The sequence below is a fragment of the Pagrus pagrus genome (genome assembly GCF_965226575.1).
Source record: "Pagrus pagrus genome assembly, chromosome: 14".
Lineage (NCBI taxonomy): Eukaryota > Metazoa > Chordata > Actinopteri > Spariformes > Sparidae > Pagrus > Pagrus pagrus.
In genome coordinates, this window is record NC_140198.1 from 1,132,135 (window position 1) to 1,148,700 (window position 16,566).

The 16,566-nt window shown below is 44.6% G+C and overlaps 1 protein-coding gene across 2 annotated transcripts in view; it reads left to right on the forward strand.

The window, feature by feature from the left end:
- klf8 (Kruppel like factor 8) overlaps nucleotides 1-16,566 on the forward strand; it is a 70,088-nt gene that overhangs the window by 24,556 nt on the left and 28,966 nt on the right. For both annotated transcript variants that reach the window (XM_084374524.1, XM_084374525.1), the window contains exon 2: nucleotides 10,007-10,330. In XM_084374524.1, the coding sequence (XP_084230650.1) occupies nucleotides 10,007-10,330 (324 nt within the window). The remainder of the gene's footprint in view (nucleotides 1-10,006; nucleotides 10,331-16,566) is intronic.

Genomic DNA, 16,566 nt, shown 5'->3' on the forward strand with positions numbered 1-16,566 from the left:
GCTGCTGCTGCTACTGGTGCTGCTGCTAACTGCTGCTACTGCTGCTCACTGCTGCTACTGCTGCTGCTGACTGCTGCTGCTGCTACTGGTGCTGCTGCTAACTGCTGCTACTGCTGCTGCTGCTAGCTGCTGCTCACTGCTGCTGCTAACTGCTGCTGCTGCTTCTAACTGCTGCTGCTAGCTGCTGCTGCATAGTTAACCAACACTATTAAAGGAAACTGAGTCGAACAGACAGAAACAGAAAACTGGAGCCAGGCGGAGACGAATTCTCTTCATCCGTGCGTCTGATTAGGACGACTCTGTGTGTGTGTGTGTGTGTGTGTGTGTGTGTGTGTGTGTGAGTGTGTGTGTTTTCCTTCGATAGGGGTTTTTGGATGAAAATTGCTGTGTGTGCGTTCATTGGTGTGGGCATAACCAGGCGTGAACGGTGCATGTGTACGTGTGTGTGTGTGTGTGTGTGGACCATGTGGGGGCATGAAGAGACTGTGGCTGACTGGGGCAATCCCCCTACCCCCACCCAAAACACACACACACACACACACACACACACACACACACACACACACACACACACACACACACACACACACACAGGGCCGAGGGGGTTTGGAGGGAGGCAGCAGTGACAGAGAGGAGAGCGCTGACCCAGATAGTGTCTCTGCTCCACCCTCTCTCTCTCACACACACTGTAAAAAATAAGACCAGCACGTGTTTTTATTTCATCCTGTAAAGTCTTGAGAGTTTGAAAAAATACTTGTTTTTAACAGATACGTTTTCAAGGCCAGTTATATCCTTGAATTTGAATATAGTCCTTGAAAACGCTTGATATTTAACATAATCTGGTGCTTCAGCGACATCATCACTCACATAAACCAAAAATCTATGAAAAATGAAAGACAATGTGACAGTGTGTGTTTGTGATGATAAAACAGGACTTATTGTGGAGACACCTGGATACCTTCAGCCATGTTTGTGGCAACATATTTGGATATTTTTGACGAGAAGTCGAGATCTCCTCCAGCCTTGTTCGCAGTGACAGAAGCAGGTAATTTAAGCCAAAACGTGATGTTTTCCTAAACCTAACAGTGGTGTATGAGCCGCAAACTAATCAGACCATAAGCACAGAGCTGTCGCAACATAAGACTGAGTTTATCTCGTCTAAAACCTGAACTCTAAAGGATAAAACTTTAAAAAAGGATCAGGATGTGTGTGTGAACATGGAGACGTATTATTTTAAAGGTCAGTACAGCTGATCACACACTGTAGCGGGTGTCACTTCACTGTATTCGTTCTATTTGTTTGGCTGTGATTAAAGCATTATTAACAGAAACAAAAATATATTAATGAGAACAACTAAATTATTATTTCAGCTTTAGTCCAGGTGATCGCAGAGAGCTGTTGACGGGCCTGTCATGGTTTAATATATCTGATGGTTCGCTCAGTTAGACAAGCCTTCCCTGGCCGGGCCACAGGTGAGGAGATGATCACACTAAACCCAAAGCTGTTTTTAACCATTATTTTTCTGAGTGTATGAATGTAAAGTAGAAATGTTTGGGAGCTGTCATCTTCAGCAGCCTGTTCCTCCAGCAGCCCTCCTGTCAGCTCTCCATCTCTGCGCCGCCTCACATCAGAAAAATAAAGATATTTCCGTTGTTTGGTGGAAGTGAATGAAGAAACGTGCGGCGTGACTCGCCTCCTCGCCTGCCTCCGGCTCAGCAGTAACAGACGGGTTGTTCTGATCTGAGCGGGTGTGAATGTGTGGGACCGTATGAGGCTGAGACACAGTGTTCAGTTCACGCTCACTCAGCCTTCACCAGATAAAAATAGATTCGAAAAATGTTCAGATTGGCCTGTTTAAAAACTGGAGACTGATCCTCTAGTGGACGTCTGCAGAACAACAAACCCAGCGACTCGTTGAAGTCCAGGACGCTCGTTTGTTGACGCTCTTCCATCCGCCGCCGTTCAAACAGTTTGAACATCGTTCAGCTGACGTCGAGTCTGAAAGAGACACTGAAGATATTAAAAAGTAACCACCATTACATTGTGAGTGTCCACCATGTCAGTACCATGTCCGTCCTGAGCATGTGCAACTCTCAACAGAGATTTCCCTCCCTCCACACAAGTGGGAAAAAAACAGAGAGACAAACTCGTCCAATGGCGAAGGGAAAGGAGGCAGTCGCCTTTTTGTGGCAGGTGTGAGAATGCAATCATCTGACATGTTCTCCCCAGAAACCAGGATGTCAACGTTGATCAAGTTGAAAACTGAGTAATTTTCTGAGCGTCAGATGTTTTTTCAGCCGGCTAAAATGTGGTTACAACTTCAAAGATGACATTCAAGTCATCATATGCAAAAAAGAGCATATGGACTAAGAAACCACATCATTTCTCAGTTGAAAGCCAGTCTTGTAAATCTCAGTGAAATCTGGTCTGAATGTTGACGTGTCATCAACGTCTTCAAACATTCGGCGATAAAACTTTTCAGCTAGTTGTGAACATCTTGTCACTGGTGACCACACGTGATTTTTAAATTTCTTTCCAACAGAAACATGCTCACTGGATTTTCTTCAGATTGACACATTGATTATTTTGTCTTTCATCGTTTAGTTTGTGAAATGTCAAAACAATCAAAAACCAGATATTTTGAACAACGCGTCAGCTGTCTCATTAGAGTCAAATGAAGTTTCTTCTGCCTGAACCTGCTCACACCATAGGAACAGCGTCGCGATTCATTTGACCTTAAGAAACATACATTTTCTGCACATCGTTAAATTTAACATAAATGTAGCTTCACTTCTTCTGAACACGTTCAGAGCTGCTTAATCTGCTCTCCTTCAGAAACAGTCAGGAACTCTTGAACGTAGCTCGCAGTCCACAAGATTTACTTTTGTTTGTTTCCACTCTGTTGCAACTAGAAAATGTCCTTGACTCGACGTCCCGTCTCTGTCCGTCTGTTTTCAGTCCTCCTCGTCCCTCTCTGCTACCCCCATACCGACTTCCTGTGGTGGGATCAGAGGCTGACAGGGTCACACCCACCCCGCCCTTTTATTCCTGGAACTCCACAGTGGGACCCCTCCTCACACACACACACACACACACACACACACACACACACACACACACACACACACACACACACACACACCTCCACTGCCTTGTCTTCCAGCAGATGTGGATCAAGTGGGATTTGCAGAAGACTCTCAGTGTTTGCCTCGTTCTGGATGGGTGTGGCTCGTGTGCCGGAGCACGACTCCAGAAAGTTCAGACGACTTAAAAATTCAATTTGCCGTGTTTTCTCTGTGATTTACTGCTTCAAGGCTCCGTCTGAACTCCACCCAGCCGGAGCCCCAGATAAGGTTAAAACAAACGCGGAGGAGTTATTTGGAAATCCTCTTCGATCCACGTCTGGCTGCAGCACGTTCGTCTCCCCATCCAAAATATGTAGAGCAGATTCATTCTGGACTCTGTGCGCATGATGAGGCTGCTCACAACTAATTAAAGTGCCAAGTCCAGTAAGCAGAATTAAATGCAGTGCGCTTTAGCAAAACATCAGATTTTATGTTTTTCACTCGGAGTATTTTTAACTCACTTGGAATCTGAAATCACACACAAACCTGTCAAAGTGTGGACGCGTTCAGGCTCATCACTGAACTCATGGACTGATGTCTGCATACGTTAATTTGTAAATTATAAATAATAATATAATATAATAATAAATATCAAACACTTGAGATTTGAAGGAGGGCTGTAAACTGCCCTTGAAATGAATCTGCACATGTTAACAGAACATTTGGTTGTAGTTCATTATTCCAGAAGCATTTGGCTGGGCTAGTTGGTGAACTGTTGTAGCATGGGAGCTAACTGCTAACAGGGGAACATGGTAGTGCCGGTCAGTCATAATAACTCAGAGCTGCTCTTTATTTTCTCTGTAACGTGTTAATTAAGAGATATAATTGCTCTCCAGGCTAACGAGCTTTCTAACAGACAGCTGTTAACGAGCTCAGCCGCGGTGATCTCGCTCCTCTTCATCCTAGTTCCTCCACTTTTTTATTTTTGATGTACTTAAAGTTTTTTAGGCTACGGTTTGTTTTTGTAGCATTTTCAGCCCTTCTGATAATCCTCTCACGGGCGAGGTTAGCCAGTCAGCTAGCATAGCTGGCTACTAAAATGCAGAAAGTTTATAAAAAGCTTTTCTGCTTCAGTGACTTTTAGTCGGTTCTTCCAAACAAACATCCGGGTCTCAGTTTTTGAATCGATGCCTAAAATAAGGTCTGTGTCTGTGGTTTACACACAAACTTAAGATATTTTAACAAAAAGCAACTTAAAGTTTGAACTAACTTCAGGGATCATCTGCAAAAATATGTTTTTCCTGCCGTGCTCTGTTGGTCAAAGGTGCAAATTCATCTTTTGGTTGAACTTCAACTAAATTATACCCTGATCAGGTCTTTAGGGTGAACAGCAGCTGCTTGTTCATGTCATATACAACTTATTGTAATAGACTAGTTTTTGATGGAAGGAGAAAATGTATAAAATCAGCTTTTTGTGACATTTCAGAGAAGAAGTTGGATTTTAGGGAGTGCATTTGACGTAAAGCCGCTGTGGAGCTCTGCCCTTCAGCTGCAGCCTTCAGCTCTGTCCAGCAGACAAAAACAATCCTCCTTCCTCAAGACATTCACCTAAAAATGTCAACAATGGTGCCTTCACAAAGAGAAAGAAGGGCTTCAGATCACGTCTGGCTGACGAGCACCAAATCTGATTTATAAGGAAATTCTGTTTGCAAAAATCTCCCCAACAAACTTCTCCAGTCTTGACTTGTAAAAAACGGTAGAAATGTGAATGTGGTTTGGTTCAGTGGTGTGAGCCAGGATTTGTTCACATTTTCTCTGTCAGGTGAAGAAGGTGATGACGGGGTCATTTGATTGTTTGGGGAGAGTCATTTTTATTCATGCAGCAAGAACAGAGCTGAATCGACAGGTTGAACATGAAAGGCAGGTGAGAAGTGGCCAATCAGAGCAGAGAACAGCAGAAGACAGAGCAGCTTAACACCACAAGATAAAGGACGAAGGAAACAGGTTGGAAAGGATTGAATAGTGATGATCGATGACGTCTGCTCTCAGAGCACCAAATCATGATTCAGGATGTTTGATTGTTAAACTTCCCCATCAGTTCAATTCTTCACATCCTGTTTTCTCAGAGTTCAGACTTCTTGAACATTTGTTCTTCGTGCAGTTTTGATTTACATATAGTCAAATTCTTAAACGCAGCTTTGCACAAGTTACGGTTTCCTGCGCTCGTGCATTATATCATCCTCATTAACTGTGTGCACAACTGCACAGGAAGTTATTTCTATTATGTAAAGTTTTAAGTGCATCCTAGAAAACAGGAAATCAACACATACCAGCAAACAAATGATTCAGAAGTTGCTCTCAGTACTTAAAGTGTAATCTCTTCTCGCTGCAGTGCATTGTGGTCCATCTCCGGCTCCTGTTGTTGTAGAAATCACAGGGACTTCAGACGACCTCGGTCAGTTCACACCTGACACTGACCTGCGTCTGAGTGACCACTCGTGATCAGAGCTCACTTCCTGCTCTACATGCAAATAAACACGTCCATCACTGAGACAGACAGGAAGTTCTGATTTAATGCTGAATTTACAAGAAGGCACCAGTGATTCAGAATGTGTCGTAGCCGTTTGGCAAAGTTTGTTTGGGGAGTCTGGTGAAGTTGTGGCCTGTATTTCATTCATTGAATCAGTGTTCAGACTGCTGCTAAATGATGGGAGCTGATAGATTGTTTTCCTGTGTGATTGCTGAATGTCTGAACTCAATAGCAGTGGAGTTAGAAATAACTTCATATCGTCTGTTCGGCTTGAAAATAACCAGATGGAAAAGGAAAGGCTCTCGGATGGTTCATGGAGGTTGTTTGGTGTGTGTTCAGTGCCTGGCTGTGTGCTGGCTGCCAGTTGGGGGGAAGGTGTGACATCAAGCTGCCTTCACCTTTGTTTAGAGACACAGAGGGGGCTCTGTCCCGTCACAAAGGGACTGAGAGACCAGTGTCTCTGTCCCCTGTGTGTGTGGGGGAGGGGTGGTGCTCGCAGCCACACCCAGGCTGATTGGCTGAGGCCACACCTTACTGTGGAATCCACTGGAGCCGGGTCACATGTCGGCCTGCAGCACCAGCACACAGCTCTGAGTCTGAGTCTGCAGAGAGCAGAGCAGCAGCCCAATAAATAAATAAAGCCACTTGTTAGTATCACTGTAGGAAAGTCCAGCAATGATGTCATGTTTAACCCGACCCGAATGTTTTCTTCACGGCCGCTCTGAGTTCTGGACTCGGCATAAAAAGAAAGAAGTCCAGTGTCTAAACCTCAGACACACGTCTCTTAAAAACAATGAAAACTCTTCTGGACTTTCTGCTGCAGAACGACGTGAAGCTCAGATCTTCAGTACATTAACCGCAGACTCTGCTCGTAAATCAACAGCTGTGTGTGAGTGAAACACTAGAAATCAAGTGAAGGAAGCTGCAGACATTTTATTACTGTGACCCAACAACTCCCAGTTCCTGTAAGTACTTTCCCTTTGAAGGGCAACTAACAGATTAAGTTCAGTAAGATACTTTTAGTTTGGTTCAATACTGTCTGGCTGCTGGACTGTAATCCAATCTGTAAAAGTACCTAAAGGTCATACTCGAGTAAAGTAAAGATAATGTGTTAAAATAGTACAAATATATAAATATTACGCCTGAAAGTATCTGATATTTAATGTACTCAAGTATCAAGAGTAAATTAAACGTAGATAAGCGTGTGTACACTGTGTACTGGGGGTCGACTGGTTATCAGATGAACGCTTAATGTAATTTAAAACCTGTTACTTTGGCCCTGATGCAACGATGTAATCTGCAAAGTAACTAGTAACTAAAATGATCAAATGACTCAATGTTACTTAAAAGTACTCGATACTTTCTACAGTGTATAGTTTAGTAAGAGGCACGCGTCTTCACATTTCTATTTCTAGTAGTATTTTATATCTATATGGAAATATTATAGTTTAGTGCACATCATTTTAAATATTTGATACATTTTTATTTCTTACATTCTCTTATTTGAGAGTATAAAGTGTAATATTTGATGTTGTGTAGTGGAAGTATAAAGTAGCAGAACTTAAAGTACTTGAGTAAATGTACTAAGTTACATCCGTCACTGAGGTCGACTCCTTGTTATGTGGGTGTGATCCTCAGCTGGTGTTGATGCGCTCGACTCCTCCTTTACTGCTTCGTGGTACTTTTACTTTTACAACCACTGCCGCATCTGTACTACTACTACACCAATTAAAGTACAGTAAGTACATTTACTCGAGTACTGAACTGGAGACAGTGTTGCCCTTCTTTACTTGAGTTTGATGAATTTGCCCTCGTGTCATTAGATCAGAAGAAATACTACCTTCCTGCCACAGTAATGTCTTTATGGATGCAGTTACTTCCAGTTCATTCAAACTGTTTCCAGGCCAACACATCCATCATTCAACAGTCTGAGGACGCTTCAGTGTCACTCTGCAGTTTCTCTGTCATCAGCTGGTGGCAGCTTTGTTATTGAGTCAGTATTAATATTAAAGAGGCTCTGGACAGCGATCAGCCGTCGTCCTGACAGGCGATGTTGGACCATGTACAGAACTAAGTTGTTGATCAGGGTCATGACTGCAAACAGGAAGTAGAGAAGTAGTTTGTGTACTCGAGTCAGTCGCACTGTGAGAAAGACTTCACACTGTTTCTATCACTTCCTGTTTTAAAACACATTATGACCCCGTCGACACGATGGATGGACCCGTCTGTCAGCGTGTGTCCGGGTTCATCAGGAATGATTCTGACTGTGTGGACTCGGGTCAGGTTCACACTGAAGACACGCAGACTTACCGAAGAAACCGTGCAGACTTCTTTTTAAAAACCACAACGCTGACAGATTCCACTGAATCGTGGGCTGTGACCACATTCACACCAGAAACAGCTGAGCTCGATGGGGAAGATGGAGCGGAGAGAAGAGGAAGGGAAGTCATCTGTTTTTACAACTTCCACCGGTGTGGATCAGCGCTGCTCAAACTGAGGGTCACGACCCAGCAGTGGGTCACAGCGTGGGGACAAGTGGGACGAGGAAAGACAGAAATAAAGACTTTAAATTGATTTTCTTCCTGCTTTTGAAATAACTCTGGTTGGAAGACTGAATTGACAACAGATTGAAAATAATTCAGTGTTGTAAATCACCTTGATTGGTCCATTAATCAAGTAATGGATCATTTAAATCCCGTTTCAACAGGTCCAGCCTCTCCACTGTGACAATGTGCTTCTTTTCTCTGCTGCATCAGCGAGTATCTTTGTGTCTTTGACTGTTTGTGACTGAGAGAACTTGTGACAGACATTTTTCACTATTTCTGACATTTGATAATCTAATATAATCTAATATAATATCAAGAGTAAGAACTTTATTTTTTATAGCACCCTCCATGCAGTAAAAAGCCACAGCAATAAGTGAGAGACAACAAATAAATCATTAAACATTATCAGTGATGCCGTCGATTGAACCTGAATTGTAACTCACAGTAAAACATTATTATTAAACTGAAGTCTTCACTGTAGCTGCTGAGCTAACAGTGTTAGCATGTCGAGGGTGTTCGTAACGTCTCCTCAGATCAGTGTGATCTCTGGGCTTCAGACTGTGATCACAGCAGACGAGCTGTATGGAGACATCTGATGTTGGGTGTTCAGCAGAACGCTGCAACTCTGTTTTACTGTGAAGCTCCAGAAACGCTCTGTGGACTACGAGACTTCACCTGACTTTATATCAGCGTGGAGGTTAGGGACGTGTGGGGGAGGAGAGGGGAGAGCGCTTATCCTTCAAATGAAACGAAGGCATCTGTGGGAAAAGTGTAAAGTCCTGACAGAACTGAGAGCAGCTTTGTTTTGGTGTTGGCACAGAAACCCTGGTGTCGTGTGTATTGTCAGTTAAAGCTCGATATCCACAGGAAACCGTCAAGTAGATGATTTACATGTTTATAAATGTTTCAGCTCTGCTCGCTCGTCTGATCGTACGGCTCAGAGTTTCCTCCACTGTTTGATTTGTCGCAGTACAAGTCCATTTAAATGTGAGAGAGAGGAAGTGGACACGCAGAGAAAATGGAGACAGAAGAAGAAGAAGAGAAGGGGTGTGTGTGTGTGTGTGTGTGTGTGTGTGTGTGTGTGTGTGTGCGTGTTGAGTCTCTCTGCCTCGGCACTCCCCACACCTCTCTCTCTCTTTCAGTGTGTGTGTGTGTGTGTGTGTGTGTGTGTGTGCGTGTGTGTGTGTGTGTGTGTCTCTCGGCTTCCAGAAAAGGGTGTGTCCGCCTGCCTGCCGCTGAAAGAGAGGGAGGGGTCAGCTCACGGCTACTCCTCCCTGCTCTCTCTGAGTCTCTGTTATTTCTCTTTCGCTCTCATTCCCTCAGTGGCAGCCTCAGGATCAGGCCTTTGTCTCTCTGCCTCCTCTGTCTTTAATTTTCTATCTTTTCTCAAACAGTGTGTGTGTCTGTGTGTGTGTGTGTGTGTCTGTGTGTGTCTGTGTGTGTGTGTCTCTGTGTGTGTGTTTTGACCCCCCCTCCTGGCAGATTTTTCCGAGGGGCTTTTCTTTAGCAGCTTGTAGAGCAGAGGTAATTCTTGTTGTCATGTGCTTTTTCCCCCCTCCTAACTCTAGCCTGCCACTTCCTGTCTTGCTTCCTCCCCTACCTGTCTTCCTCCTCCTCTTCCTCCTCTTATCTCTCCTCCTCTTCTTCCTCTTCCTCTCCTCCCCTGCCCCCCTTCACTCCTCATTCCTTCTTCAAATCCTTTAACAGATCCCCTCCCTCCAGCCTCTCCCCCCTGGCCTGGAAGTTTTGGCTTTTCTTCCCTAAATTGTTCTCACCCTTTCCTTCCCCCTCCCCCTTTTTTCTCCTCAACTACCCTCCTCATCACCTCCTCTCTTCTCACCTTCTCCTCTTCTTCTCCTCCTCAGTGCCAGTCGACTCCTAAGCAGAAGAAGAGTGCCGGCGGCGCCCAGAAGAAGCAGAGGAGCTCGGCCAAGCAGAGCGACCTGACCCAACAGCAGCAACCGCCGCCGCCATCGTCATCGCCGCCACCAGAGGAGGAGGAGGAGAAGGAGGAGGAGCCGGCGACCAGGCCTCGGCCGCCGCAGGAGGAGGACGAGGAGGAAGCAGGCGAGGAGGAGCGAGAGGAAGTGGCGACACAGTCGGTGAAGAAGAAGGAGGAGGAGGAGGAGGGCGAGGCAGACATGCCCTCTGTACAGATCAAACCGGAGCCAGAGGAGATGGAGTGCACGGTGAGGAGGGGCGGGAGGGAGGTGATTGGTTGATTGATCAGAGGAGGGTGGAGCAGCTGTGGGTGGACAGATGGGTGGAGGAGAGTCAGGTGGGTGTGGGCGGGTGTGGCCGCAGACTCGATCCTGATCAGACGAGTTTGATCAGGTCGAGTTCACACTGAACACACCAGAGATTAAATCTGACAGGAGGAGCTCAGCTGAGTGCTGCGTAATGACGCTGACATGAAGGTTTACATGAGTCAGATATTCACTCTTGTAGTCGTTTTATTTAAGGATGAACAGCAAACATGGCTCACTTCAAACAGGAAGTGTGTACTCAACAAGTTAACGTCTGTATGGCTGAAGGCTGATCACAGGTAACGGGAGCCGTCAGCTGATCGGACAGGTCGTAAACAAACCTCAGAGGAAGTCCAGAGTGTTCGAAAGAAAAAAAGGAAGACGAAGAGTAAAATTATATCACGAACTGTTGGTTTTTAAACTTCCATCACAGTTTATATGCTGACTTTCTTTTTGTGACGAGCCCCACATGAGCCAGCGTACTCACAGTTTCCTGTGTGAGGAGGCATCATCACCCACATCTCAGATGTTCTCAGCTTGTTTACAACCTGCTGGATCATCTGACTGCTCATCATACCTGATCTGATGGACAAAACCAGAAGGACACTCAGAAGTGGACTTTTCCAACGTCTTTGACTCTTGAATCTTTTTCTGCAGACAAATCAAAGCTGTGATAAACTGATGTTAGAGGTTTTTGTTCGTGGATCAAGACACTTTATCTGATGGGGGTTTAGGTGGCGGTGCAGAACAAAACAGCTCTGTGGTCGTGTGGTGTTTCAGGTACCAGAGAGATGAAGAGATATCGTACAAGAGAAGTCCAGTTTGTGTTGCAGATCATCGTGTTTGAAGGTTTAGCAGACGCCTCAACTCTGCACATCAGCTTCTGAAGGACTTTACAACTCTGAAGTAATCAGCAGCATCATTTTACTGCCATGATCACCGGTCAGGCTCCAGCCGGGTGATGTCTCTTTTTATTGGAGCAAAAGTTGAGACAGGTTCAGGGTCCCTCCATGTTGGATCTCCTGATGTGTTGATGCAGTGGCCCCATTTGGATGAATGAGGAGGCTTTAAACATGCAGTGTTGTAATGGGTCAGAACTAAGAGTCCTGTCGGGGTCGTCGCTGAGCGTCGCCGGCTCTAGGTTTTGTGTCCGGCCACGTTGGCACTAGTCACCCTTCATGAATGGACAGCAGAGCCCATCGATGAGAGGAATCACTCTGATCGGCAGTTCAGACATGTTGTGCATTACAAGTGACGACATTAGTGAGCGGTGTGGAGGGCTGTGTCCTCTCACACAGGTGCTGGTGATGCTAGCTGGCCGCCGGCTGTCGTCTTTGTGTTCAGGCTTCAGTGTAAACATGTCAGAGAACAGCTTCTGATTTCCCTCCTGAGTAAATGTGTTGGTACAGGCTCACGCTGCGGTTTATAGGAGTGTGTGCTCTTTGTGAACGACAACTGCCAGGTATTTATTTACCTGTGACAGCAGTCTGATGAAAGGTCAGCGCTGACTTTCGGTTTCCTCGTCTTATTCACGGAGCTGTGCCTGTTATTATCTGTTACTGAACATGAGATTCAGATTAACAGACAAACTGACGTGCGAGCAGTCGTCTCACACCTGTTCTCATTCAGAGCGACGTCTTTTTGATTTTAAGTTTATTTGACTGCAGGTTTGTGATCAGTCGTCCCTGCGACACAGCAGCAGCATCACGTTAGTCGTTAGTGCTCGTTCCACTTTACACACTTAGTAAGAATCAGCAGGAATCTTTTTTGTTTGTTTGGTTTGGAGGAAGTGAAGGTGGGCGGGCTGAGGGAAATGGAAATTGTGTTTGGTTGACGACGTGATGATAGATGGAGATCTGAAGGTGGAGGAGTGGAGGAACGTTCAGGGTTGGATCAAGCAGAAGCTGATAAGATGGTGTGTTTGTGAGGAAGAGGAGGAGGAGTCTGATGATGGTTGTGATGAAGGTCATGAGTTTCTGATGCTTTTAGTTTTCTTGAGATGTAGAAAAGTTGAAGCGGTGTAGGTTTCTTCATCTTCTTCTTTCTTCGTCTTCTTCTTCTTCTGACAGAACTGATGTTGGTTGTTCCTGTTAGAAAGAAAAGCTGTTGATTGAAAACAGGTGATTGATTTATTTCCATTAACAAATGTTTGACAATAATAAAAAATGCCTTCCTCAGTTTTTCAGTCGAGGTTGATGTTAAACAGTTCAAATCCTAAAGAAACTTAATTTTTAAAGAGAAACTAAAACTCTTGTTTGCTCAACGTTGGCATTAGAGATGATTCAGCGGGTTCATGTCTGGAGAGGTACGATGACTGACTGGAGCCTTTGAGCAAAGCACTTATCTCCTTATAACTGACTCTGCAGCAGCAGCAGTGGATGGACGGATGTGTAACGAGACATTATAACGATGATGACGAGTCGTTCTGCTCTGATGACGTGACCAAACACTTAATTGCTCTCGCAGCGTGTTGACTTGCGCTGTGTTTGGACTTCGAGCGGCCGCGTTGACCTTTTGTTTGTTTTAATCCTGAGTGACTTCCAGGGAGAACATCGGGAGAACAAGCTCTGTGGAGCAAACGGTGAAGAGGTCAGAGGTCACGGCAGCACCGAGGCGCCCTGACAAGAGAGGAAAACCTCCTCCTGCTGGGGTTAGCCTGCACGTCACCGTAATGCCCCGGTGGTTTGATTTCTCAGGATGGTACTATTTCGGTCAGACCGTCTGCTGATACATGAAACTAAATTAGAGCGTGGAGCTTTTTCCTCCCGATCTACAGTGAAGCAGGGAGTTTCTCTGAGGCGGGGGAGGGCCCGCATCTGTAGGTCGACTCCTCTGTTTTCACACATGAATTTATATTATCTGAGATGTTCAAGTCTCAGAGGATTTAACAGTCTGAGCCTTTAAATGGAAACTGTTGACAGGGAGCACTGCTGCCCCAGAGGAAGCTGCATGTCATGCACGAACATTTCACACAAGACGAGTTTAATGTTGAAGTTGCCACATAAACACAATATGTTTCATGTCAGATAAACAGGGATGGAATGTAACTAAGTACATTTACTCATGTACTGTACCTGAGTACTATTTTGAAGTACTTCACTGGAGTATTTCCATTTTCTGTTAATTTATACATTACACTTTATACATTACACATTTACTCAACTTTAGTTACCGTGCAGTTTGCTGCATCATCTTCTTTGTCGTCTTCTGTCTGTAATGTCTTTACATTTTAGTTTCCTCTCTGTAGGATCAGTCTGTTCTCAGCACAGTGTTCCAGATTTGACTTAGATTTTCAGTTTCTGGTTCTGTGTGCTGCTGTATTTTGGACTTTGATGCTAATTTTTGGAGCTGTTTTAGTTTTATGTGTCTGACATCACTGAAATCTCAGAGTGCCCATAAATTCCCTGACATCTTTCATGCATTACATTTGTTTGGCAGGCACTTACGTCCAACATAAATGCTTCATAGTTAAGACGAATTGATCTCCGGTTTTAAACCTCGGCCTGTTTTCATGCATGTTTGGATGTAAACAAACTTCTGACAGCAGCAGAAAACATTCAGATGATTCACATGTAGCTGAGGGTTTGTCCTGGATGAAAGGAGCTGTCAATAAGTGATGATGGTGATGACGGGAGGTTTCACTGATGAATGTTTGACTGGCCGGCTCATGACTATTAGAAGAGACAGACCTACTTATCACAGCTCATATTGAGGACTGTGGTTGTAGCTTCCCGTCCTGATTAGCGACACTGTGGCTAGACTTAATGCCAATTATATATAATCATAAGCAATATTTACGTTGGGGGTGTTTGCTTACAGGTGAGCAGCGAAGGCATGTTGCTACACCTTTGACATGTCTAACCTCAGTGTTTAGTTGATGGGTAGGTCCATGCACCCTGTTATAATCGGAGACAGAAGACGCTATAGAATAAAGGGCGTGAGCGGTAATGATAAGGTGAAGCCTGACAGAGTCACAGGCACGCTACAGCAGCCACCATACTGAGGGAGGAGGGGAGGATGTTGTGAGGGTGAGGTATGAAGAGAGGACGCTGTGGGAAAGGAGAGAGAAGAGAAACTAACTGGCAGCGAGGAGAAGGTGCAGATGGAGAGAGGGGAGATAGGATGGACTGCAGAGAGGTGGAGGTGGAGGTGGAGAGGGTGTGGACGTCAGATAAGGAAAGGCTGCACTGCAGGATTATGACTGCCATCCATTTTGTCCTCTTCTGAGCTCTCAGATGTTTTTTTCCCTGTTTTTCATCATGTTGTCGGCTCCGTGCAGCCAGCGGCAAGGAGAGCAACACTGAGGCTAACTGTTCCCTTTGGTTTTCATGAGGAATGCTAACGATGCTAACAGGCCTTTTTAGAGAAACTGAGGGGCAGGTGAAGAGCTGTTTGTTTAACTGTGGCCATAAAATCACGTGAGAAGGTCAATGACGTACAGTGAGAACACACGTACCACCTGTGCACCATGCTAACATGTTAGCATGCACTTTGAAGAATACACTGTAAAAGATGTGTAATTTCAGACTAAAATATACTATCAACTAAATATTTATAATTTATAAAATTTACCTTCTTTTGCCTCCGTGCCGGCAGCAGTGGTGACTGGAGGCATTATGTTTTTCGGGTTGTCCGTCCGTCCGTCCCCTTCTTATGAAAGCAATATTTCAAGAATGCCAGAGGTCAAAGGTCAAAGGTCATTGTGACCACACAAAACACATTTTTGGCCCGAATTCAAGAATTAATACAATAATTAGGATATGATTTTACACAAATGTTTAATTGGATAAAATGGTGAAGTTATGACACCTGATAATCCAAAAGGTCAAAGGTCAAATGCAATGATGTCATAATATTCTGCTGAAAATGTTGACTTGACTCGTGCGGTCCGGCGGACAACTGTCAGATGTGAAGTCTAGATATTACAGGTCAAGTTTAATACTTTAATTACAAGATTGTAAGACTAGATACAATTTGTGACAATTAACAATAAAAGACGTATTTGTCCTTTTGTTTTCCATAGATGTGTTTGTGACTGACAGATAAATGTTAAATTATTGAAGAGTCCTTATTTGATCACAATGTACAACATAGTGAAACTTTATTTGACAGCATGATCGGAGCGTTGCATCATCCAAAATTAGCTTTTGAGTTTTGATATTTCAAAACAGATTTTTATATTTGTACATGTAAGTTGGAAGTGATTGTAGTGCGTGACCTGTAATTCAGGAATTATCGAATGAATCAGACTATTTGAGGTGAATATTGCAGGAACATCCACCTGAGGAGCTCAGCTCTCCCTGTTCACCGCCTTCACCTCCTCGGGCGGCAGAAAAACAAGTCCTCTCAAGTCCTGCAGCCACTGGAAATCAACATGGAGGCTCTCAGGGTAAAATTTACTGCAATGACAGCGATTTGGTCCGACAGGAGCAGAGTTCTGTCTTCAGTCAGATCCAGCATGAAACGTGCTCTCAGTCGGACTTCCTGTCATGTTGAATGCTTGTTAGTTACCTGTCAAACATGGCAGACTGCAGTTTCAGGCCGTTAGCTGAAGCTACAGAGCAAATCTTGTCATCATTGAACGGACAATCCTAGAAATCTTCCAGTCCAGGTCATCATTAACGCTGAATACTGACTTAGATTTGCATTTGTGATGGTATGTGAGAATGTGGGCTTGGCTCTGTCAGCAGGGAGTGGTCCTGTTTGTGAGTGGAGATGGGAGGAGAAGTGAAGAGGGAAGTCACATGCAGGACAGGAAACCAGCTGTTCTTCATCTGAACGATACGAGGACGTCTGTGTTACCTTCCAAAGTGGTTTTAAGTCAGATTTTTAGCAACATCATGTAAAAATTGTGCTCCGACGTCACATGATCGGGTCGAGTTAGTTCTGTTTGGATGTGAGGTCTGACAGAGAGCGAGCTGTGAGGGGAGGCCAGGAAACCAGACTGAACAAGGTCACGACAAACTTTTACAAAATGGGGCCAAACTGAGGTTTCAGTGTTTCTGAGCGTCTCTTCGTGTGTCGTCAGTGGTGCTTTGTCTTCATTTAGGTTAAAGTTTGATTGAACATTGGGTCTAGATGTGTGTTGTTATGGTTGAGGCCTAACCTCTAAACCTCCACAGCAGCAGTGTACAGCTTCTGCAGAGTCGATCTAATCGGCAGCACAGATGAAGATAACG